At 37.3% G+C, this 27,017-nt stretch overlaps 1 protein-coding gene across 3 annotated transcripts in view; it reads left to right on the top strand.

Moving 5' to 3' along the window:
- The window catches only part of TTC28 (tetratricopeptide repeat domain 28), a 477,328-nt gene that overhangs the window by 219,901 nt on the left and 230,410 nt on the right, over positions 1–27,017 (top strand). For all 3 annotated transcript variants that reach the window (XM_031442960.2, XM_031442961.2, XM_010992318.3), the window contains 3 exons: positions 9,551–9,698; positions 18,766–19,038; positions 19,904–20,034. In XM_031442960.2, the coding sequence (XP_031298820.1) occupies positions 9,551–9,698; positions 18,766–19,038; positions 19,904–20,034 (552 nt within the window). The remainder of the gene's footprint in view (positions 1–9,550; positions 9,699–18,765; positions 19,039–19,903; positions 20,035–27,017) is intronic.

Here is a 27,017-nt window from a genome sequence, read left to right on the forward strand (position 1 = left end):
TTATTGTCTCCTACTGGGATGACAATGACATGAACATTAGAGCTTTTGTCATTGCCCAGCATATCACTAAGGCTCTGAACATTTTTGTTTTTTAATTATTTTTCTCTGTTGTTCAGATGGGTAATTTCTTTTGTTCTGTCTTTAAATTCACTGATTCTTTTCTTTGTCATCTATGTTCTGCTATTGAGCCCATGTCTAAATATTTCACTTTACTTATTTTTATGCTTAAAAATTTTTATTTGGTTTTTCTTTATATCTTTTATTTCTTTGCTAGGAGTGTGTATGTTTCCATTTTTCACAAGACTATTTGCCCTTTTTGCAGCATGGATATAATAGCTACTTTTAAATAGTTGTCTGATAATTTTAACTTTTGTGTCATTTCAGAGTTGGCATCTGTTGATTGCCTTATTTCCTTGTGAGTAGAGTTTTTTTGTTTTTTTTTTTTTGCGTTCTTCATCAGCCAAGTAATTTTGTTTATATCCTGAATGTTTTGGAATTAACTTCATTGCATCTTGTTCATACTTTAAGAAGGATGTAGTTTGTTTTAGTATACAGTTTACCTGGTTAGGTTTAGGCTATAAGTCTCAACCCATATTTTGTGGACTTTGGTTCCAAAGTCAGTTAAGTTTTCACAGTTTTTGTAGCTTTACTGGGACCTTTCTTTTGTATGCACTACCCACTGGTCAGTTTGAGAACTAGGTGGTAGTCTGTTCTCCAGTTTAGTTCTCAAAACCTTGGTATGCTATTTAGGGTCAGATCCATATACTTCTTTATGGAATCTCTTATAAGATTCCTCCTATATCTGATTTCCCCAACACTTTCCAGCTCTCTGCCTACCCTCCTCCTTACCCATGCTCTAGCCAAAACTAGGGCTTCAGTTTCCCTGCTCTGGCATGCAAGTCCTGTAATTATGTCTTTATGAGGCATCAAGTAGTGAGAGGGCAGAGAGAGAGAGGAAAGCATTGGGACTCATCCTGAACCCCTGGGACCACAGCTCCTGTGATTAGGGTCTTCTTCCTCAGAATTTTATATGCCTGCCCAGCAACCACTGCTATTGCTGTCCCTTCCACTGTCAGTTTCCCTGGGATGTGGCCTGGGAAAGAATGGAAAAGTGATTTTTTAAATGGGATTTTCTCCACTCTTTCTGATCCTTAGGAGTTCTCTGTCTTGCATCTCTGACCAGAAGAAGAGGTCTTTTCTTGCAGTGCATTCTGTTTTTACCAATGAGTACTTCCTCATTTTGAGTTGCCTTTGAATCCAAAATAGGTGATACCAGATGGGAAGGATAAACAAAACAAAACAGGAAATCCATTGCTGATTTGGCACTACTTTGAAGTCTATTCTCCTTCCTCAATTCATCTGCTCCCATTTACTTACATTTCAGAGTCCTCAGAGAGCTATTCCATGAAGTCTTTCCAGGATGTGGTTGTATTCAGTGGGAAAGATTGGATGCTTACTCCATCTTGCCTAGGAATGGAACCCCTTCTCTTTTGAAAAGATATAAATTATATTGTTATGGTTTTGTGCTGGTTAAGCATTGAGACGTTTTCCTTTGTCTTGTTTTTCACTTTGATATGTGGAACCTTAACACATATGTGCCAATGAAGAAAGATTACCTAACATAGGAATGGGAAAGAAGTAGACTGTGAAGTTTATTGTTTAGAAAAACATGTGTGAAATATTTGTGTAAGTGTTTTTTTTTAGCATATTTTCTTGCCTTTCAGCCCTGTTCTTTCCACTTACTCATGTCACCATGTTCATTTCCCTTTCCCTGATACATCCTCTTTTCTGGAGACTCTTTCTGTGAGCTAGCAGTTGACAAAGGTAGAAGCTCTCAGTGGTGTAGGCAGCACTTCTCAGACTTTGCTTTCCCAATTACCTAAAGAATCAGAAGAGGGATTATTCCAAGGACTGGGGCTATAGGTAGAGTGGAGATGGGTGTTTGTTTATGTTTTTTTTTAATTGTGTGGACCCTTTTTTTCTTCCATAATTTTCATGTAAAAATAATTTTCCATTAATTGTAAAGAAGTATCATTGTGGTGTAGAAAGTCGTGCATGTGTCAGAACACTGGTTACATGGGAATTCTCTACTTTTCACTCACTTTTGCTGTGAATCTAGAACTGCTCTAAAAATAAAGTTTATTAATTAAAAAAATTCCCTCCCAGAAACTTCAAATAAATTTGAAATTTAGGAAATATGTTATGTTATTGTATGGCTTTGACCTTCTCCACAGTATAATGGTTTGGACTCCCATCTGAATTATAATTTGATGAGAAAAGCAAGAGTTATCAACTGTCAGCTATCAGATCAGAAAGATCAGGGAGTGAGCCACTAATGGTGGAATTTCATCTGCTCAAGAAAGCCTTAGGTAGATCTCCTGTATCCCAGTAATGAGCACTGATGGCAATAATTTGAGAGAGACTGCTTTCTGGAGAGAGTGGATTTCTGTTAATCTGACATGCTTTAGGTACAGCTACATTATGGTAGGTGAGATACCAAGTGTTTTTAATGGTAGTAGACAGTAATACGTATCATTCACTCATGTTCACATGCCTCACTTTTAGAGGAACATGCATCAGCGTTCAGGTTACCAGGATCCTTTAATGAAGGTCAAAACCAGGAAGAGAGGACAGACTTTGGATTCAGGTACTGAGACCCCCCCCCCCCCCCCAGGTAAAAGCCAAACCAGTTCCAAAAGGCTCATTTTGATACAACAGCAGAGGCATTAGGGGCCATTTTTCTTGAGATCTCAAGGAGTACCGAGGTTAAACAGTGTTACAAAGAAATACCATTTTCTTTCATTTATGGAAGCAAAACTGAAGATCTCCCAGTTTTACAAAATACACCCTAGGGGGACTACAAGATAGAGCAGCGCCCTGATTACCCATACTTAATTATTCATGGCCGGTGTTGTCAAATATCATGCACATAAACCAGTGCAATGCAAAATGTTCGCTCACGGTTGCAGTTTCCTAGCTCCAGAAAGGGAGATTCCCAACCAATGCCCCATCCATCAGCCAGAGGTGAAGGCAAATGAACAAGCGTGAGTCTGAAGGGGAGAACCCAACTAATGCTCTGTCAGAAACAGAGCCAAAGGACCAAGCCAAGTCCAAAAGGGAAAATTCCAACTAATGCTCAGCCATTGGCGAAGTCAGCCTAGTAGGGAATGATACCCTGGTGTCATCACATGTGAACTCCCATGACTTACATAGATGTCTCAACCAGCCAATGCCAGTGCCATATTTCCTCTACTATAAAAATTGAAAGCGCCGTGGGCCAGTGATGCCTGGTTGGCAGCAAGCGCTTGGGGCTGTCCCTGAGGCAAAGGTGCTCAGGCAGCTACTGGACAGGATCCAGGAGCTGCCACTAGCCAGGTGCCGATGTGTCACTGCTGAGACACCCACTTGGGACTGCGGTCCCATCTATGGTGCCAAAATTGTTACCTCATCATCAACCAGAGAATTGTACATGAACTGATCACATAGTCTGTGGCTCCCCTCCCTCACCTGGCCTATAAAAATGCCTCCTTGAAACCTGCTGGGGAGTTTGGGCTTTTTGAGCATTCGCTGCCCCAGACCCCTTGTCTGGTGCCTTGCAGTAAACGCTGCACTTTCCTTTACCAAAAACTAGGGTCAGTAGATTGGCTTTACTGTGCTTGGGTGAGTGGACCCAAGTTTGGTTTGGTAAAATTTTTTTCAGTAGTTAGTGAATCTTTTAATTCCCACATTGTTGGCTTCAGTGTCTCTCCTAATTCTCTCTGCTCACCATTTTTTTTTTTCCATTTTGCTTCTGGTTTGACCACTTTCCCCAGGACCATTCTGCGTGTGCAAGGGCACACATCCTGTGTTCTGTGGTAGGGGGGAGGATTGTTAGGGCAGGGGAACAAACCTCATGCCGAAGCCAGATGATTTCTTGGAGAATGTTCAGGAAATTCCCTGGTTTTCTTCCTGGCATGACTTTATGTTCCGCCTATGCCACACCCACAGAGCAAAGGCACAAGAGATGGGCAGTTCAGAACCATTACTCGAGAGGACTTCAAACTTCTTTCACTGTTTATTTTTAAAGCTTAGAGGAGAAACTCCAGATGATGGTACACACATTTTATAATCTGACATAAACTTTAACACTGGGAATTCCTCCAGTGCTAGAAAACAATACCTACTTAGTTATTTAACTCCTGGTTGTCATTTCATCTTTCACTGCTTATCAAATTTCTAGTTTCTTTTCAACATGATTTTCCCATAAACTTGTTACTTTAACACTTTTGATATAATTAGTTTAAAAATAATCTTGGGAAAAGAAATAGCTGATGGGACATGAAATAATTATGATTAAGAGAAGATTTCTTCTAGAAGTTGATACTGAATGTACCAAAAGCCATGGAGAGAAAAACAATTCACAGCTGCAGATTTGGTTAGAACATTTTGTTTAGGCCATTTGGGCCTCTGACTATGAGTTGCAAACTAAATAATGGTGTTTTCTAAAATAGCCTCCAATCTCTTGCATGTGCTTTCAGCATATAATAAGACAGACTGGTAACAAATGGAAGTGTAGTTTTCTGGAGAGATAGGAATGATTACTCCCAGCTGAGCAGGTAAAACACATTGCTACATGAAGAATGTGTTCTTTGCTGATTCTCAAGGTTTTATTTATTTTTATTTTTAATATAAAGTGTCAGCAAATAGAAGCAAAAGAAATTCCACTTGAAAATATCAGAAAATAAAAGAAGCATAGCAAATTTTATTGCAGGTAAAAATCCATTTTAGCCAGCAAACAAACAAGCATTGGCTGAGAAGCTTGCTGATGGCTCCTTTTGTTTCCCTTTGATTTAAAGCCTCATTCCTATAATCTAATTAACATCGAACTGAGTTGCAAGTACAGTGGCCTGTTTGGTTCAATAATAATACATTTATATGAAAGGTTAATGAAATGAATTTTCCCTCCATCCAATTCATTAAAAATTGTTCTGCAATCAACGGTTGCTAATGGAATAAAGATTAAATATTCATGTTCATAAATTTTCTGTGTCATTTCTGATTTTCCTTCATTTCTGACTCCCTAGGTTGAATTTTGCAAGTATAAGAATTCCCAAACAAAAAGCTTGATTTCGAGGGCAATTGCATACTATTTGTTCTTTTATCAAAGAGGTAGTGTAATAGTGTGAAGAGTTTTTGGCAGCAGGTTGGTCTCACTTTATAGCTGCATGATTTGGGGCAAGTTTCATAACCACTTCTTTTGTGCAGTAGTTGTCATAGGAACTCTTGGAGACTATTGTGAGCATTAATGATAAACTATGGAAAACAACTAGTGCGGTATTTGGCACAGGGTAGCGGTTCAACAAATGATAGATAGCGTCACAGGTTTCAGAGGATACCTACATATATGCACTGAAACTTAACGACAGTTTGTAGTGGCAGGACTGATATGGTTTAAAACCGAACTCTTGTTAATTCTAAAATAGGTGTCAGGCTTGGGCCCCACAACATCTTGTGGTAGTTCTAATTAGTGTATCAGGATGATGTCTCTGAGATGGGGGACTTTTTCATGTTTCTACAGATAGATTTTCGGTCATCTATTTTCTGCCACCTTTTTCTTCTTTTTCCACCTAGGCCAAAGGAGTTTATTTAAGGAGCATAGATATTTCTCCCATACAATGAATTTACTGGATGTTTGAAGCCTACTCAATCAAATGCCAAAAATGTAAATATTTTAAATAGCAATTTTGATTTAAAAATTTCCCTAAACATATTACCTACTTTACAAGCTTTTTAAATGGAAGATGCCAAACATAAATCAAGTATTTCCTCAATGACTCAAGGTGATCATTATGATCATTAATTTTTGTTTTGTCCCTAATTTTTGTCACCCATTTTATCAGAGGTGATTTCTGTTCTTGAAGCTGGTACAGCAGATGAACCACTTGGTTAAATAGCAAATGCCAAATTGAGTGTAACACTGTTGGTGAGAAATTCACTTCTTCTCAACTTGTTAAAAAAGTACCCACTCTTTGTTTCAAATTTCATATGTGCTTTAATTAGCAATCATTGTTGCAAACCTTTGAGGTCATGATTATCATCTTCTCTGTAAGTGGAAATGGAACACGAAGTTGGGTGAAGTTAAGTGCCTTGGCTAAAGGCACACAGCTAAAAAGCAACTGAGGTAGGATTCTAATGTCAGCCTTATGAGTCCTTTCTATTCTACTGCAGCTGCCCTGGGAGTAAGTCACACAGCTTCAGTTCAGAGTTTTTGTAGTAGTTATTTTACTTACTTAGTATACGCCCTTTCACTTTGTGTTTGGAGACTTGTTGTTAGAGGAAGACCAAATTCTAGAACTGCTCTGTCTAATACAGTAGCTTCCAGCCCCTTGTGACTATTTAAATTTAATGTAATTGAAATGAAATGAAATTTAAAATTTAGTTTCTTAGTTACAGTAGTCACATTTTAGGTGCTGTCAGCAGTCAGTCAGTGTTGTCCTCCCTTCTCACATCTGCTACATAACCAGCGACCAGAATGTGGGTATATGCATGAGGGGTGCTGAGGCAGGAGGATATATTATCTGAGGTTGGCTGAACACCAAGTGTTCAATACTTTTTCATGGGCCCCACCTTCCCTTGGCAAGCCACACATATACACTGCTTCTGTTCAACCCTAACTGGCCAAATTTTGCCCTTTTCCCAGATGAAGCTGCTTCATCTGGGAAAGTTAGAGAAAAATTAGGTCACATCAATTTTCTTGAAGTTACAGCAAACAGCTGTGAAACTTAGTGCTTCTTGAACTTTGTTCTGGAAGAGGCTGGCAGAGGATCTTGTGGGTACCTGCTGCATCTCCCAAGACCTGTTCAGACTAATTTCTTTTAGTCAAGTGGTTCCGATTTTTATCTGGGAGCCTTACAGCAGTGAGTTTCCCATTGCCAACAGGAGCAAGGGGAGGAGTGAATGAAGCATAGACAGGAATTGAACAATATTATATTGAATAATGAAATATTTGAAATACTTACCGGACTCCCCTTATATTCTGTTAGTCTGCAATTATGTGTTCTTGTTATGATTGTTTTCTCATTAACTAACAATCAAAACAGCTAACTTTATTAAGTACTCACTCTATGTCAGGCACTGTGCTGAAATCTTTGTAGTCTATCGCAGTAACTCATAATCTTGGTTTTATCATCATCAACTTGAACTCCGTAGTGGTGTATCTCTCACAGAAATGTAGATAACTAACTTTTATTCAACAACAATTTGTACATGCAATTAATATCGCATAGGAATAAACTGGGAGAGCCCTATTCTATGGCTTAGGTACAGGGGTTTGTCAGAGCCTGACTCATTATGCTACCTCAACAGCGAAACATTTCTAAGCTTTTAATTGAGAAAATCTTACAAAATTGGGTTAGGGACTCTGGAAGGACAGGAGGAGGGTCAAGGGAGAACTTTGAGCCTTCTTCTTATATCTGTTCTCAAAATCTGAAAAAAAAGAAGTCAAGACTGTGGGCAGCATGGTCCAGTCATACCTTTTCTCGGATCCAATTTCTGAGTGTCTTAAGAAAACAAAACGTGCACACTCTTCTTGAACTGCTGTGTGAATCTGACACTACCACTGGCCTTTAACACTTGACTTTGCCTACTTACTAAGGAGTAGATACATCGTACTTCTCAGTGATTTCATTTGGCAGACAGGAAAGTCAGTTGTTTTCTCAATGAAGTAATGAATGGTAAAGTTTTGCTTTAAATATGCAAGAAATTATCAAAATTCATTGAGTCTAACTTACATTTTTGTGTTTTTCCCCCTCTGTTTTATTGAGATATAATTAACTTACAGCACTGTATTAGTTTAAGGTATACAATATAATGATTTGACTTACATATATTGTGAGATGATTACCACAGTAGATTTGTGTGTTTCTTAAAATATATGCCTGAAATCATTAACTACAGATATATTTTGTCTCTCTCCATAAATAATAAATACAGTTTACAGATATTTGGCATATATAAATATATATGTATATATATATAAATTGTTTTAGTTTAGCTTTAACATAGCATTTCTAGAATTATGAAAACTGTAGTTATTTTTAGTTGGAATGTGGTACATATTGCCTCTTGGATTATAGGAATCACCTAAAATGTGAAATGAAAAGGGCAGTGAAAAATGTGTATAAACACATTAAAGATTAAAAAGTGGCTGAGTCTAGTGAAAGGAAGTGATCTTATGAATTAGTAATGAAAGTGCATTTACAGGTTATTGTCTTACTGGAGTCTGAGTTTTAACAGCTGCTAGTAGTTTAAACTAATAGAAGCCTGAATAGCCCATAATAATTTGAGTATTCTGTTTATGGATTATTTCTTAATAGAAACACTGAATAGTATTGCCTCACTGAAATTACCTCAAGGTGTAATTATAAAAATGAAATAAGTAACTGTATTTTGTAAACATGAAAGGTGCTTCTTCTCACTGTGCGTGTGTGTGTGTGTGTAATATAAATTATAAAAATTATGTTTATTAACTAGTAGTTTTAGAAGTTATTTGAAACTTCATTTAGATCCATGAATACAATTGTTACAGTTTCAAAGTATATTGGACTGAAAAAGTTATATTTGTGTAACAAACATATAGAATTATAAGAGCATTAAGTTAAATTGGAGGCCACGTATTTTAGAAGCAGAGGTTGCCATATAACAGTGAATGCATTAATAATATGCCATTTTTATGTGTTATTTGATCAGGTACCAGATTCTTCACTGATTTATACATGAGTAACACTGATCATTTACTCATTTTTACTTTGTGTGCTTGAAAAGAAACTACATATTCTTAAGATCATTCTAAAGTTTAAATGTTTTATTAATTTTCTAGCCCTTTCTGCAGCTTGCTGGAAGGAGGGATGTTTTCTTATATTCACAGCTGATAATACTAGTTTTTAAACTAAAGCAGTTAAAAAAACACAAAGGGCAATAATCTTATTCTAAGCAAAGCAAACATTTTAGATAATAGCTTTTAAATATTATGTCTGAGACACCACATTAAATGTAGTCATGTTATGTTCCTCATTATTACAATTATCTTAACAATAATCACATATTATTTTTTTCCCCTTTAATAAGAAGAGAAAATATAAAGTAAGTGGAATTTGAGTATCTCAGATTTGTCTTGCACTGTATCAGGTACTTTGGTGAGATGTAAAGAAATCTCCAAACCTCTATTCCTGAAGAGTTTATGCTATTAAAGTTCAGATAAAAGATTTTTTTAAAAATCATAAAAAACAGTAAAAGTATTATGTGGATAAATGCCAAAGGATGTGATAAAAATTAATGTGTTCTAGAAGTGAAAAGAATGAAAGTTTTAAGTATAATTTGCTTGAAAGAAGTATGCTTACATTTTATGATGTTGGAGGAAATCAGATTTAATTACAAACTCTTTGCTATGTTTTTGAACCAAGACCACCTCAATCTTAGTTCTACTGACCTGCTGTTCTGATGAAGAATCCTCAGCAGCCTGTTGGAGCATGGTGTGTCAGTAAAACATGCACTATCTTTTCTTTATTTCCAGGCATACTTCCGACAGGGTGTTGCCCTCCAGTACCTCGGACGTCATGCCGATGCCCTGGCAGCGTTTGCATCTGGGCTGGCTCAGGATCCCAAGAGTCTCCAGCTTCTGGTGGGGATGGTAGAAGCTGCCATGAAATCTCCCATGAGAGGTAAATATGATAAAAGTATTTGGTCTGACACTAATTTAAAGTAGAACATTTCTAGCCTTTGAAGACTTTAGACTCAGGCATTGAGAATAGATAGGTTATCAAATTAGCTAAGACTGGGTATTTTAGACAAAACATGACCAAGAATCACTGTCAGTAGCTGATATTAATGAGGCAGAATAGGATGGTGGTAAGGCCACTGGCCTGGAAGTTTGTGGACCTCAGTTATATTTTTGAATTTTTCATGAACTAACTATATTACTGGGTAAATGAATCAACTTTTCTCTGGATTTCAAGGTTACCTGAAGAATTCTTATTTTTTTGTAGTTAAGATTTTGTATCTGTAAACCATAACACTTCTAGTAGTAAATTGATCTGTGGGACCAATATGCCATCTAGAAATAATCAAATAATAGAAGACATTAGACATTCTAATATTTCATAAGAGGAAATATGGATCTAACTGTAGGATGTGTCTAACATTTTCCAGAAAAGCATTCAAAGATTATGTTGAATTAAAAGGAAAGAGACAGAAACAGATACATGATTTTCTCCTGTTACTATTATTTTATACCAGTCAGTCTAGTGGGAAAACACTAGATTGACAGTAGTACTGTGGAGGTCGAAGGTGTTCTAAAGTGCAAACCAGACTGGCTTCCCTTTGAGGAACATTGATTTTTGAGGAATGAGTTCTTGGGAAAATTGGACTGAATGTGTACACCAGTTGTCTTCTTTGCAGAGTGATGGAGACACTAAGGCATATTGATGGCAAACAGTAGACAGCTAACGATGTTCCATAATAATTAGTTTATGTCAAGAAAAACTCTGTTTTTGTCTCTGAAGTGGTACATTTCTTAATGAACCTAAGAATTTTGATGGGTAGTATCATTAGACATTATATCTAATTTTGAAAATGTTTGCAGCATTAGATAATTTTAATATACTGGATAGTATGGTACTTGGCTCAAAATATGTGCTAAGTAAAATTTTGATGAACTAAATGGTACTCATATGGTCTCTGAGTAATTCATAGCTATAAAAACATACTTTCCTGAAAGTCAAAGATTTCATGTTTTAGAAAAAAGTGGTAAGGAAACCTCTCTTCTTGCGATTTTATAACCCCATACAAAGCTGAGTTTTTGCTGCAGGAACCTAATGGCTTCTCCCACTGGGGGACCTGCTGTTAATAAACTCTGACTCAGAGCAGATGCACTTTGGAGCTCCAGGGCTTGGTGGGGGTGGGGGAAATGGACAACAACAACAACAAAATCAATCTGTCTCTCCTTTCCATTTTTCTAGTATTTTCTCATTCTCTCCCTATACCCCTCTGCAAGGAATTTACATGGAATGTTTTTTATTTAGTTCATGAAGATGTCCCTTCTTTATTCTGAGGTGTTTCTGCTGCTGCCGCCTTAGAATATTGGAGTGAATATGTTGAGATCAGCAGAATCATACTTACCATTTTGCCTTTGAAGCAGTTTGTTTAGATAAATATAAGCAATCTTTTCTGCACTGCAAGAAATAGCTCAGTTCTGCTGTCACCCTTAGGGTTTTCTGTGCCATGTTCTTTCCCATCTTACACTGAGGGACCTAAGGGTGACCCTGGAGAAAACTGCATCTTACAGGTGCCTGGAGCACTTCAGTATTTTCTTCTCTTTTCTTAAATCAATTTAACTTATTTATTTTTGGCATTGCCTTTACCACTGTATCTATTCCAGGGGAGCTTTTCTTATCAACATCTTATGGAAAGACTTGCTTTGCAGAATGTTGTTCTCTGTATCATCTCACATCTCAGTGACCTCTCTTTTTGTCATATGGTTGTAATTCACAAAATCTGTCATCATTTGCTGCCCAGTTTTTTACCCACTGTTTATTTTAGTCTCCTGCAGTGTTCTCAGTTTCTGCCATTGTTGTGTAGGTGTGCAGTCTGGGTCACTGCTATATAGAGGTCTCGTCTGTTGTGTCAGTTGTTCTTGTTTTGTAATTCTTAAATGCTGCAGAGGAAGTCCCTGGTCCAGGCACTTCTGTAAGCAAACAAAGCTCCCATGGTGTAGTGTTCCTGGGGTTTGGCCTTTTTGGGAAGTTTCAAGATTTTTTTTTAAGGTAGGACTAATCTGTATTAATAAACCCTTATCCCCAAATAAATATATTTATCCACACTGAAACTTACTTGATTTTTTTTTTCATATTGTTGTTACCTATATTGCTAACTGAATTAAGTCTTTATTTTTGTGGTTTCATTCATGCTTACCAGTGAGATATCAATTAATCTACTTCTCCTGTGGATATATTTGCATCACTATATGTAGTGTATTTTCCTTAAATCATTTATAAAAGTATACAAATAAGTATTAATATAAATGAGACTTTTTCATGACTTTTCAAATTATCCTTTTACTGTTTATCCATTTCTCCTTTTTAATAGTCTTTTAGCAGTTTCAGTTCATTGTGTCTTATAAATGTTTATGCAAATTTGGATTGTGTAGCATAGTACTACTGCCAACCACAGATTTAATAATATCATTACAAAGTGAGATTGATTTTACCTTTATTTGTTCCTCTGAAGATGCCAGGGCTGTTTCTTGCTAAGGGTTCTCTTGTGTATATTTTCTCTCCTCTTGTTAATTCGGTAATCTAAAGACTATTACGCTTATGGGCTATCACCTGTCGTGGTGTTTCTACCAGCTTTAGACGACCTAGGAAGCAGATTTTATGGAAAACTGGTGGAAAATGGTTGTTGAATGTTTAAACGTTTCTCTCAGGGTCACGCTGGGGCTCACCTCTTATTTATCTGATTGTCCACCCTTGGTAACTCTTTTCTGATTCTCTTTTAGGTGGCCGTCACTTTTCACAGATGGCCTGTTTCTGCATTGTTATGTTAAAAAAAAATAGACTTTCCCCCCAAATGATTGGAATCTAATTCCAACCCTGTCATTGCTATTCCATTGACTGAGCAAGGTGGCTTCCTTTCTCTAGACCTCAGCCCTTATCTGTTAAAAAAAAAAAAAAAAAGGGATATGATAATATCTACCTCCTGATGTTGTTTTGAGAATCAAGCCTTGGCCCCTTAGGACGCCTTCCCCCTGCGGTATGATGCCCTTCCCCTCACTCTGGAGATGGGCAGCAGCCGTGGTGAGCTTGCTCCTGCACCTATGATGTGGGTGTGGAACCAACACAGCACAGGACACACGGTCCGCTTGATCAGCACTCTGTGCCTGGAAAAACTGTGTTTCTCCTGAGCATCAATGTATTTTTATCTAAAAGGTCTAGAAAGTTTTTAAATGATTGTTTATTCTTTTGCTTTGTCCTCTATGAAGCGTTAGAGGTCAGTGTCCCGGCCACTGTTAAGAAGTGTGCCAGGGCTTACAGGTCTCTGTGGTGAGTTTTCCTTACTTTCCACTCACTCCGACCTCTCTGTTTTCCACCTTATTTCTATAGAAGGCCTTCAAATCCTTTTGGAAAGAAGTAGAATATAAATAAACACCCAAACGAACCCAGAAAAATGTGAAGTGATTCAGACAAAGAGCTAAACCTTGTCTGTTTTTCTTTTCTTTTCTGTTTTTTTTGTTTTGTTTTGTTCTGTTTTTTTGAGGAGAATTAAGTTTTTCTTTTAGGGTGAACCAAAAGGTTTTTTTTAAAAAATAGTGGTAAAATGTACATAACATAAAATTAACCATTTTTAGTTATACAGTTCAGTGGTATTAAGTATGTTTACAATGCTGTGTAACTATCAGCACCAGCTTTCTCCAGGACTTTTTCATCTTCCCAAATTGACACTTTGTACTCATTAAACAGTAATTCCTCATTCCCCTCAACCCTGCTCCTGGCAACCACCAAGGTACCTCCTGTAAGTGGAATCATGCAATATTTGTCCTTTTGTGACAAGCCCAGTGGTTTTCACTTTTGTTTCCTATCTAAGGAATTAGCCTAGGAAAAGGTAAAAATTAAAATGAAGAAAATATTATGAACTTTACCTGTAAATTTTGTTTTGGGGAAGTACTTTACCCTCGTAATACTTGGCTTACTTTCTCCTTTTGTCAGTAGTTGCTGTTCCCTCTTTGGATCCCTGTTTTGGAGATTTTATTCCAGGATTGTTTCAGTCTTGTGGATTTGCAATTCAGTATTACATTGTATCCAAGAATAATTGGTAGTGGTATCAAGAAGTTTTTAGGAAAGTTGAAGCCTTTTTAGTCATGTATGCCAGTGAAATGTTGTGAGGATAACCTGGAAGGCCCCAGAATGTCTTCAGAGTGCCTGAGACAGATTGAAGTCTGTAAAAATTTTAGTTACCTTGGCCAGCGGAGCATCATTCCTTTGGAGTAAGATGCCGTGCTTGTTAAATGCATTTATTCCTAAAATACTGTATATTTTAAAATATGTCTAAAGTTTATCCCTTGCTCTCCATCTGTTTTGTCATTGCAAATATAGGACTTTTCCTCTAACTGATTTTCCTGGGTTTTATCTCTTTCAAACCAGTCTATGCTTTGCTTTCCTTCTAGAATGAACTTTCTAAAATATAAATGTAATCTGTCATTCTCTTATTCATAATTCTGCATTTTCCCTCCTTGCCTACAGGACAGAGGCCAACCTCCTTAGTATAAAAGATCTTACCCCTCTTTCATTCTCATCACCAAGGCACTCTCAGCTAAAACTACCCGCAGTTCTTGGAAAACACTGTTTTCCGTATCTTCAGTTTCTATTCAGATATCATTACCTCCAGAAACCATTCCCAGACCTACCTGAGTAGGTTAGCCACTTTAGCACCTTTCTCCTCTGGGCTCCCATAGCGCATCCTACCAGTGCTAAGGTGTCTGGATTGAAAGTTGTATCATTATATTACAAATTACTAAGAAAAAAGAAAATGCTAATGGTGAAATGATAACATAGTTCTTTCTTGTCACTTTTTATTTTATATAAACTGAAAGAGCTCTTTTAGCCCCAGTTGGACATAGAAATAACCAATCACTGTGAGGCACCATTGAGTTCAAGGTATTAAACATCAAATTCAGAGATGTTAATATGTAAATAAATGTGCATCTCAGAACTGATGAAATATAATGTATCTTTTAGCTGAGTGTGATGATGTGTTTATTATTAGCCTCTACTACATTCCTACAAGCTCTTCAAGTGTCAGGAACTACAACTTTGTTTATCTTAAATTCTTAAAACCTTTACGTTTTGAAAGCATGTAACTGGTGTTCAGTGATGGTTGCAAAGGGCCTTTACATTCTTATGAAGTTGTTTTGACATTGGGTATTTTATATATTATGTATAGTTTCTAGAAAGAAAAACATCTTAACAGCTACAGGCTGCCAAAACCCTGTTCCACCTAGCCTGAGAAAATCACAAAGTTATTCCTTTTGCCAGCAGCCTAAGTTTATTCTAGAATAGGAATTAGAGTCGTAGAATGGTATAGTTGGAAGGATTCTCAGAGATCACTTAGTCCAGCCTATACATTGTTTTATACATTAAAAAAACTTACCCTACCACTTATATTTATTAAATGAATATATAGCTGCTAACCAGATCTTCTGATTAGTGAGTGTGAACCAGTTAGACATAATTACAGCCCAAAGCAGAGAAGTTTGACATTAAAGCATTTTTAAAATTTACGTAAGGGGAAATTGACTTTTTTGTGTGGTATATATATGTATCTTTACACATGCATAGATGCACACATAGATATTTTTACATGTATATACACATATTGTATTTAATATTGACATATGCATATTTATAACATGTATGGGTTTATGTAAACTATACCACAGTCATAACTGATGCATATAATAAAGGGAGAAAATAAGGTTATGTGGCTTTGAAATTCAGGTTTCTTTATCCTAAGCTCAGTATTTTCTCCATTATCCCATATCAGCTTCCTTCCTTATAAATATTCTCTGGTTCTTTAAGCTGGCCTGACCATCATTCCATGCAGCTATCCTGGTGCCTTTGTTTAGGACAAACCTTCTGCCTAAAATACCTTCTACCAGCAGAAAAAAAGCAAAGATTTGTCTAAGTCCTACCCTTTCCTCAAGAAATCAAGTTATGCTTTTATGAAGCTTTTTGATTACCCTTGATGGTCACTCCCTTTTCCAAACTCATGTAACATATACTGTATATGAGCTTGCATTATAATTTGTCTTTTAAAATATTTATAGTCTCTTTCCTATATACTGCAAATGGAAGTTTGACCTTTTGCCTCTTGTTTTTATTTAGTAAAAACTTGTACAAGTGAAGATTTCTTTTTCTCTTGGGCATCTTCCAGGGATTTCCCTTGGCCTTCTACTTGTGCAGTGTTCTCTCTTCTTTCTACTTCTGTCTATGTTTAAAGCTCCATTGGATGGCTCTCTTTTTGAACTTAGCCATGGTTACTGTGGTTTAAAAAAATCACTAGCTGAAACGTAGACTCTTTGCTGGCCATCAGTCATTTTGAACTGTCAGTGTCTGAACATCTTCTTCTCTTCTGGGAGTTTCCTTCTTATACTTCTACCTCCTGCTCTCCACTATAAAAATGAAGACATGAGATCCTAATTTTCCCCTTTTTCTTTATAATTGGAAGTCCACCTTTGAATTAGGAGCTAAAGGCTCAAAGAAGAAGGGATACACAGAATTTGTCCTGGTGGTGGCGGGTGGCAGTAGTGATATGCATTTTCCAAGGGTGGCATTTGGTAGTGGTGGAGGAAGCATTGCAAATTTTGGTGTCCTGTGTTTAGTTGCCACAGTTATGTTACCTTTAGCAGGTAGCTTTTATGGCATGATTTTGACTGTGGGTCAGGAGCTCTGGTTTTCCACCCTTCCCTGTAGCCACTCAGTGCATTTCTTTTCTACTTAAACCAACCAGAATTTCTTTCTTGTGTGAACAACTAAGAATTTTGTCTAGTCTCAGAGAGCCTGGACTTAGAGCCCTGCAATGGGTTCTTGTCTTGGCTCTGTCCCAAGCTGTCTGACCTTGCATGAATCTCTTAAATACTCAGATTCTTCGTTTCTAAAGTAAGAGTGCTTTCAAGGTCTTTTCAGCCCTAAAATGCTATCATTTTTTGCTTCTGCTAATTGGTCAGTGGGATGCTAATGTGATCATCACTGGCTGCCAAATCCTTCAGCAGTTACCACCAAAATTCTGCTCATAGCTGTTTTAATATGGCTTTGTTCTTTTCCTGTTCTAGGAATTCTGGGTTCTCGTGCCTGTATTTAACCCTATTGGTTAGCTAGTGTTTACTGGTACTGTGCACTGCTTGCATCTTGACAGGTGTAAAAATGTTCTTTGTTCTCTGTTTAGTGATCTGATTGAAGGGAAAAAATGCTTTAGGCACTAGTAGGTTTTGAGGTTTCCGTGGTAATGTTGATTCAGAGGAGAGCTTCTTAGTGGATAGTTGATTTGAATTCATAAATTGTGAAAATTACATTTTAATGCAGTGCTATTGGCTGAGAGATTCACAATTTAAAGAGACCAACCTTTCATAGTTTTTTTTTTTAATATATGCACAGTGGAACACGTAATGTGAAATAGTTTTTCAAAAAAGCTAACAACAAATGTGTTATAAGTGCTACCTCATTGTAGGGTTAGTCATTAGCTCTGCAGTTGTCTTAAAAAAAAAAAAAAGACGAGGGAGAAGGAGCTTAGAGGTCATTTACTTTCAAAAATAGCTTCAAATGTAAAAAAATCTCCTTGTGGCTTCCTGACCCCTAATCTGTGTTCTTTCCAAACACCACATGAAAATAAAATGAGATCAACATTAATTTTGTGTTTCATCCTACCTTAGTGAACACAGATGATTTCTTCATGCTTTCATTTGTCACCACAGCAAAAATTGATAATACTTTTTTATGTGGTCATACTGGTCTCAGAAGCAGCAGTGGGCTCTTGGATGCCAGTGAGGATGGTGGTTATTTTATTGGGAGAGCTTCTTTTATTGTATCTTCGGGGAAAAAGGTGGAATTTATTAATCAGTCATTCAGATTCAGGTTTAACAAACATTCATGGAAGCCAGGTGTGTGAGGGACTTTCACCCATGTGGAAATGGCAGGTTTTAAAATTTAGTGCCAACATTGTGCCAGTTGCTATGGAGTTATAATAAAGTATTAAACAGTCCTAGAGTGGGCTTCAGAGTTAGCTGGGAAGCTAAAAATTAACACACATCGAACAACTTTGAAATGGTTAAGGGCCAAACTGCAATACTAACTATAAAAATGCAGTAGAAGTTTAGATACAAAGATCAGCGTGGCCTGGAGGGCCCAGGGAGTGTGCAGGCAGACCTCATTTTACTGTGTTTCGTTTTATTGTGCTTCACAGATACTGTGTGTGTTTGTTTTGATTTTTGTTTTCTTTACAAATGGAAGGTTTGTGGCAACCTGTGTGAAGTGAGACTATCGGCGCCACTTTTCCAACAGCATTTGCTCACTTGGTGTCTCTGTGTCACATTTTGGTAATTCTCGCAGTATTTCACACTTTTTCATTATTATTGTATCTGTTCTGGTGACCTGTGATCAGTGATTTTTGATGTTGCTATTGCAAAGAATAATGACTCGCTGAAGGCTCAGATGTTGGTTAGCATTTTTTAGCAATCAAATACTTTTTAATTAATTGGTTTTTTTAAGATACCATATAATAGACTATAGTATAAACATAACTTTGATTTGCACAGAAACCAAAACTTTTATGTGATTTTCTTTATTGTGATGTTCACTTTATCGCAGTGGTCTGGAACCAGACCCACAGCATCTCCGAGGTGTGCCTGTATACAGTAGAGGCGGGACACGGGTGAGAAGCCTGAAATATTTTGAGAGGGCAGAACCATTCAGGGAAAGGGGTGGGTCCTGATCAAAGAAGGACCATGGCGAGGATGTGTGGCATACGTGTGAGAGGGTGAGGGAGGGAGATTACTGGACTGAGGCTGGTGTTACGGAGTAAGATGGATACGTGGATAGTGAGGGTGGTGCTAGATTAAAAGGTTGAAGAGTTTGTACTTGAAACAGGCCATAAAAAGGTATGATAAACATTTGTTTCTAGAACGTATTAGAAAAGATTGTTTTGTATACCATCGTACATTCTCTTATTTTCTTTTTTCTTCAGACTCCCTCGAGCCCACTTATCAGCAGCTTCAGAAAATGAAACTGGACAAGAGTCCCTTTGTGGTCGTGTCTGTGGTTGGGCAGGAACTTCTGACAGCTGGCCATCATGGGGCCTCTGTGGTTGTCTTAGAAGCCGCTCTGAAGATTGGCACCTGCAGCCTCAAACTGAGAGGTTCCGTTTTCTCTGCCCTGAGCAGTGCTTACTGGTCTCTTGGAAACACAGAGAAGAGCACTGGATACATGCAGCAGGACTTGGATGTAGCCAAGACCTTAGGTAGAGTGATGCTTCTCTCCTCAATGTCAGCAAGAAAGGAAGTAATGCTGGTTAACCTGACATGAATGGGAATAACATGTGCAAGTGAAAAGTGGTTGTATCTCTAGAACATTCTCTGTTTTAGAATACTCGGGTCTTTAGGGATTTTTACTTAACGAGGTACCGAGGCTTCCAAATGACCAAGAGATATGGATTAACATATTCATTGCCTCCTCAGAGATGTGGGCTCACAGATTTAATACCCCAAATGATAGTATTTGTGGGTGAATCTTTTACCTTAATTTTAATTTTGCCTACATTAGAATGAACCATCATTTTGTTGGAGGAGACAGTATAGTGCAATGGTTAATGATGTGGACTGTGGAGCCAGATTGCTGAATTTAGAATCCTGGCTCTGCCATTTACTAGCTGTGTGACCTTTGGCAAGTTACCTCACTCCTCTGTGCTGTGGTGGTTTATGAAAATCATTGCAGTGATTATTCGAGGACTGGCAGGATTGCAGTAAGAGAAGGGATGTGGTGAGTCTGTTGTCAGCATACCAGTAAAGAAGCAATATGTTATGGTAGGTTTGAAGTCAAGTGACCAAACCAACAAGCTGGTGGTTGTTCAGAACCAAAGCAATGAGGCGACTCAAACAGCAGCTGGTTTGCGTCAAGCTGGTTTGTTAACCTCTCATTTCCGGGACGCTCTAGGACCATAACTCCCCACATAGAGTCTTGTAGAAGAAGAAAATATTTTTCTAAAAGAAGGCAAGTGAAATCTTAGCTAGTAGATCTATGGCTTTTAAATTAAGATGACCATTATATATTACAAATAATGCTGTAACTTAGAGAAATTTTATTTATTTATTTTAAACCCAATTCAGGTGACCAGACTGGAGAATGCCGAGCTCACGGAAATCTGGGCTCTGCATTCTTCTCCAAAGGAAATTACCGGGAGGCTCTCACTAACCACAGGCATCAGTTGGTGCTTGCCATGAAACTCAAGGATCGAGAGGTAGGAATTTTATCTGCAGACAAAAAGCAGTTTCTTGAAATATATTTTCAATTTTTTTTTGGCTGTTCAAATGTTTTAGGTAACTTAAAACATTACTTTCAGAAGTTGATAATCATTGCTTTTACTTTCATCAACAATCAGATGTTGGATATCTGCCACGTACAGTCCTTAGGGACAAAGAGATAAGACATGGTCCCTGACCTCAGGCTCTGACAACTTGGTCAGATGCATTGTTCTTATTCTCTTCAAAGGTGCTGTGGAGTAGACGTATGTAAAATTAGCAAAGAGCTATGTCATCATGATATATTTATTAAATTAAAGTAGCGTACATTATGCTTTATCCGAGATGGAGTATTACTACTGTGAATCCTTTACGTTGTTTCTTTGGTGGATTTTTAACTCAGGTGGTAGAAGCTTATTAAGGTGAGAGGCCTGAATTGTAATGATAAAGAAATATCATTCTAATCTTTTCTAGATAAATGAAATGTAATATTCCCTGAAACTTGATATCCAGTAGGTGCAACATGATGGTGCCTACACAGTGACAAGAGGGTGGGTTTCTCATGAAATAGATCCAGATTTGAATCCTTGCTCAAGTTCTTCGTGGCTCTGGGATCTTGGGAAAATTATTACTTTAAACTTCTCTTTGCTTGTGATTTCTTATTCAGAAAATGATGATTCTATTTATTCTATACACAGTTGTGATAAGACTATAAATAATACATGTAAAGTACCTAGCTTGGTACCTGAAATTCCATAATGAAATTCCATAAATGGTAGTAATAATATAATATTATAAATAAGAAGGAGAAGGTTAATAACAGAGGCAACAATAAATTTATCTGTGTGTTGGGAAATATGTTTAGTTATATTTACATCTTAGAATTTCACTATAGGACATTATGGAGTTTAATTATGTTGTTCAAATGACCCGGCATCTTCCTGTCTCTAGAACATAGTCAAGTACTAGAAAGGAATTGGGAAAGAAAAAAGCCTTTACTCCAAGGCATGCTGGAATTTCCCCTTGGGAAGGCTGGACTTCTACAGAGTCTCTCTCATCCATGGGTGTCGAAAAAAGCCTTTGAAAGCTACCAAAACAGACCATTCACAGGCCGTGGACTTCTGACAGTTTTATTCCCAAGAAAGTTGCCTCAACCCTTTTGTCTTTGTGTCTTGACTCTTAGTTTACAAAGAATTCTTATAAGCCAGATGATCTGATTTCTTAATCTTAAGAGGATGAAAAGAGGGATCCAATTTCTAGAGGCAGATATACTGATGGCATGGAGCAGTGAGAGCCAATTTTAAGAACTAAAACAGCATAACTATCTAGATAGGGCCACTTAGTAAAGGAACAGATAGCTATATACATGTCCAGAGCTGGATTTGTATTTTGTTTTCCTAATCTTTGAGATGTATATGTTGGCCCAATTACTAGATAGGGCAGAATTTTAATTAGGGAAATAGGGTTGTGATGTTAAAAAGGAGAAGAGAATTTTTTCTGCCTTCCCCTTTCTTAATAGTGTAACTTTCTACAGCCTGTGTTACCTAGATTTCATAAATCTTTGCTGTACAATGGATTATTAAGAAATCATTGAATTATAAGGATGGAAGGGGCCTTGAAAGAATACTGGTACCAGTTCCCTCCCCAGAACTTTCCCATCTTAGAGTTGCCACCGCACAGACTCTCTCTTTGCCTTCCTCTGGCCTCTGCAGTCCACAAGCCTGCCTGCTGAGAAATTTTCCTCGTGTACAATCCTCTCTCAGGGTGAGAGACCCTGAGACTGATTTTTAAACCTATTTCCCTTTTCCCCTCTAATGATAGAGAAGGCCCAGCTACTGTAGTTAAGGGTCTGTGGACTCTCCTTTACTATTTAAAATTCCATTCATCTTCTCCTCAAAGTTTCTGATTATCAAAACCTTAGTAATTTCCACAGCCTTCTCTGGTGGTTCCCCCTTCCCTCTAGCCCACTGTGTTGTCAGTTAGCTGTAGCTTGACCACAGGAGAAGCCCTGTTCTGGGATGTTCTGCTGTCTAGCCCATGCTTCTGCTCTGTGTTGCTGAAACATACTTACCTGATTTCTAGACTGATCTATAGAATTTCTCTTTTCTTTCACCGTGTCTCTTCTGTTGTGTTTGCCTAGGCAATTGTAGGGTACTATTAATTTTCTTGAGAATTTTAATGTTATTTTCTTACCATTTCTCTTAATTTTTAAGGTTATATTGGAGTGCTGCTTCTTACCCGCCTGCAATTAACTGAAATCTTTATTTCTACATCCCTGAAACTAACCATCAGTTGTTAAGATTGGTGTTAATATTGGTTCAGAACTTAAAGGAATATACAATATGTCTAACAGGAGCTATTGCAATAATATGTATTTTATTTAGATTCAGAGTTTTAGTTGGCCAGTCTTGTGGGATTTAATGCAGTTAAGTCTGATGTCTGCTCACGAAGCACCTGACGTGTATGTGGCTCTGTGCTGAGGGCTCAGGGTCTAGGCACTGGGTGTGTGGTCACCCCCCTGTCCCCACCGCCAAGAGGCTTGTGTTCCCTTTGAACATAAATATTAAAACACTGCTTGAGCAATAAATGATGCTCTCTTAATCGCTGCCAAAATTCTGGAATTCCAGAGGAGAGAGCGACCAGTACAGACTTGAGGAAACTTCATGGAACAGGTAGAACTCAAGTTGGCTTGAGTGAGATGTAGAAATTGGCATATGGGGTTCAAAACCTGGCTAGCATATTAGTCATGTTTTGCTGAGTGATGAGATAGTTGATTCCTTTAGCAAAGAACAGATACTTTCTGCCATCCTGTTATATATATTATGTATATATAGTCTATTATGGTTTTGTTTTTCATAAGTAGGAGTATGATATTGTTTCCCAAATGTTTTTTCACTTAATAGTCTTGAACCCCTTTTCATGTTAGCACATACAGATCAACCACGTTCTTTTGAACTTCTGTGTATTTATATATATTATGGATAAACCATTCATCTGTGATGGAATGTTCAGGGAGGATTTTTCCTTTTACAAACATGGTTGCGGTGAAAAAGACCTTTTACAAGTCTCTCTGTAGATGTTTAGGAGGAGAGTATTATGGAGCAAGGGGGATCTCTGGGTCAACAAGTATTATACGTATTTTAAATTAAAAGATTTTCTTAATTTGCTCACCACAAAGGCTCTGTAAACTCATAAGCACTTCATATTATCTTTAGATTTTTTCAAATTGATTGGCAGACTAAAGCCCTTAATGATAACTCAGTTACAGTGCTTACTGATTATCTGTAATGGTGGTCCTCTCCCCATTTTAACTGGCAGCTTCTGGAAGGAAAGAAGAATAGCTTATTTATATTGACTATCTCATTCATTTGTTCATTCAACACATGTTTACTTGGTGACTTGGTACTTAACTGCGTGCCAGGTGATAAATGCCCTTCGGTCTAAAGATAAATATACCATTGTTTCTTGCCCTCAAGGTGCTCAAATCTTCTGTCAGACCTACTGTAGTGTTCCAGTTCAGTGCTGATAAATACTTAGCGCCTGGAGGAAAAATGTTGAGGGTATACAGTAGGTAACGGGTGCTTTCCTCTCCTTGGTTCTTATGAATAGTAGTCTGTGTTTTACTCAGATCTGGAGAGGAAACCTCCTGAAGCCCAATAGTAAATGCCAACTAAATTTACTCATTTTTTTCTTCAACTGCTTTGCTGTCAGTAATAACTAAAATTTAAAATTCACATTTAATAAGGCTACTTTTTATATTCTCGTAATGCCTCCAACATGAAAATTTTTTAAAATGAAATTTCATTTTAAAGGCAAATCGTAATCGTTATCAATTTGTAACACCTGTGGGTTCACAGGAACAGTTACTGTCCCCCCAAAAAGACTACTTGACTTTGTGAGAAAATCAAGCCTTTTGGATTTCCTTCAGGATGTGGCTACAGGAAATTAATTAGATGTTTTTTAATGACATCATCCTGACCACAGCACTTTCTCCGAAAACAATGCTGTTTTTCTTGGAGCTTTCTGCAGACATTTTCTACACCATGTATGTTAGTATATTAGTAATGCTGGTGTGAAATCCACACAAAGGTTTATGGGATGCATGTGTGTGTGAGAGACAGAGAGCAAGAATGTAGTGAGGTAACCACTTAACTTCCAGTAGTACAAGAGAGTGGGTTAAAAGGTAAAAAACATTCCATTTTAGTTGAGAGTCATATCCTCACAGGGAGTATTAAGTTCAGGAGCGGATGCTTGGCAACCTTTACAGGGGTGTGTATCTTACAGTCTTTTGAGAAACAAACAAGATTGTTAAGTAGTAACTCTTCAAATCACTGAAGACTGTAGGACTTGGAAAGGAGACACTTGGTGGAGAGTGGAGGTTAGACATCAGTTTCTTGATTGTGCTCTTTGTATTTTGTGTAAAACGGCTGAGTCAGACCATCAGGGCTTATAATGAGTTAGAAAAAGCTCTTTTTCTCCAACTGATGAAATAATTATTACCTAAAAGGAAATAGCACACCCAGTGAATATGTGTTTATGTATGTGTACTAAATGATATGTTTGCAAATCATTCTGCCCTCAACTGTTCCATTTTTTTCCAACTATACTTTTTTAGGTTCTAATTTATCACACTTACCTATTACATCTTTGTTACGATTACATTGTCCTCTCCTAGCCATAGCATTTTGCATTCTCTTCCTCTACAGGGTAGAAGGAGCTTCAGACTAGCAACTGGGAGAGATAAATTTGAATCCTGGTGTTGCCACTGGTGGTCATATTTCATGGGCAGATCCCTGCTGGAAACTCTCTTAGTTACTGGCTCACGGTCTGTAAACAGAAAGGCCGTATCAGATGATCTCTAGAGTCATTTTGCCTGATGAAGTGACCATTGGCTACATGTGGTTATTTTAAATTAATCAGAATTAAATAAAGTAAAAAAAATCATTCCTCCAATCACAGTAACCACATTTTAAGTGCCTAGTAGCCTGTGTGCCTAGTGGCTATCATATTGGACAACCAATATTGGATAATAGAAAAAACCCTATTATCTCAGAAAGTTCTATTGAATAGTGTTATTAGAGTCTCTTGTGGCTCTAATGTTTAATCAGAAGACCGAAAGTACATCAGTGTGAATCACAGAACACCTTCTTTTTTCCATAGTACCTGCTAATTATAGGAGAATCATCTGTATTCTCTGTAGATACACAGGAAAAGAAGGAAAGTTCAGTTTTTAATAATGGCAAAGTAGCTTATATCAGCCCAGCCACACATAGCAATTATAAACACTAAGCAAAGTATAAAATAAAAAAAAATAAAAAAAAAAAACTATGTGAAGGTGCTAGAGAGTGACCAAAAGCAGGCAGAAATTGGAGGAGAATTAACATTTGGAAGAAGGGAATAACACTAGATGAATTTCCTTGTAATCCTTTTTTTGCTAGAGTGCCAGCACCAGCCTCACAGTGCTACTAAAACTTCTGTAGGAACCTACAGTTTTATTGGTGTGAATACAGAGGACAGAGTTTGGGCTTACAACAGCAACCAGGAAGTGAGGAGGAAACCCCAAAAAGGAGAGAGCTACATAAGAGGACCTCAAAATCTGTGTATAAAATCTTCCCATACCGGGGTAATCCCTGAAGTAAGCATGTGGGGGCAGATTCCAAACAACTCGGCTAAGGCTGAGAGAAACTGAACAGAGATTTCAGTTGTTGCTCACTTCAGAAAATCTTGAAAGTAACCAGGATAAAAGTGATGTGTTAGAAAGAGGGAGCAACAATACAAATGATGGCTGATTTCTTATAAGAAATAAAGGAGTAGGGAAGACAGTGGAACAAGATTTTCAGAATGTTGAAAGAAATAAACTCCCAAGCCCAAAACACTGTCAACTTGGAATTCCATACCCAGCAAAAATAATTTTTGAGAATGAAAGCAAAATCAAGACATTTTCAGATAAGTGAAAACCAAGAAAATTATCAACAGACTTGAACTATAAGAAATGCTAAGGGAAGGTTTTCAGGCTGTTGGAAAATGATATCAAATGGAAACTCAGATCTTTAAGAAGGAAGAATAGCTCCAGAAGTAATACATATGTTGGTAAATATAAAGGACTACTTTTACCTTTTTTCCTCATACAGTCAGCCCTCCTTATCTGAGTGGGTTCTGCATCAGCAGATCCAACCAACCTGGATTGATTCACATTTTATATAAAGGACTTGAGCTTTGCAGATGTGGGTATCCACAGGGGTCCTGCAACCAATCCCCTGCAGATACTGAGGATGATTGTATTTCTTTACAATGTGTATGTCTGTTTAAAGCAAAATTATAACATTAAATTGTAGGATGCGCAGCATACTTGCATATATGTTTGATTCTCATATGTTGCTGTTGGAAATGTGAAACAGTATGAGCACTTTATTATTATTATTTATTATTATTATTATTATTTTTTTACAGTATGAGCACTTTAGAAAAAGGTCCTTGCAGTTTCTTTAAAATGGAAACATACACTGGCCCTGTGGTCGAGCAAATCTACTCCTAGGTATTTACCGCAGAGAGTTGAAAACATAAGTCCACGAAATGACTTATTCAAGAATGTTTATATCATTTTAATTCATAATAGAAAAATCTGAGAATAGCCCAGGTGTCCTTCAGTGGAAGAATAGATATATAAAGTGCCATTTAGTTGTAAAATACATGCAACAAAACAAATCAATGGTTGCCTTTGGGAGCAGAAGTGAGGGCAGGGACTGACTGGAAAGGGCTACAAATGGACTTCCCAGGATGATGGGAATGTTTTATCTCTTAATATACATTTGGGTTACCTGGATGTATTCATTTGTCAAAACTCATCAAATGATAACATTTAAAATGCTTTTCACTGTGTATAAGTTTTTCATAAAAAAGTAAATACTGAACTCCAGTTAGTGATATATATGCTGAAGTATTTGAGGAAAAGTATACTAATATCTGAAACTCACTTCAAATT

The sequence above is a fragment of the Camelus dromedarius genome, chromosome 31 (genome assembly GCF_036321535.1).
Source record: "Camelus dromedarius isolate mCamDro1 chromosome 31, mCamDro1.pat, whole genome shotgun sequence".
Taxonomy (NCBI): domain Eukaryota; kingdom Metazoa; phylum Chordata; class Mammalia; order Artiodactyla; family Camelidae; genus Camelus; species Camelus dromedarius.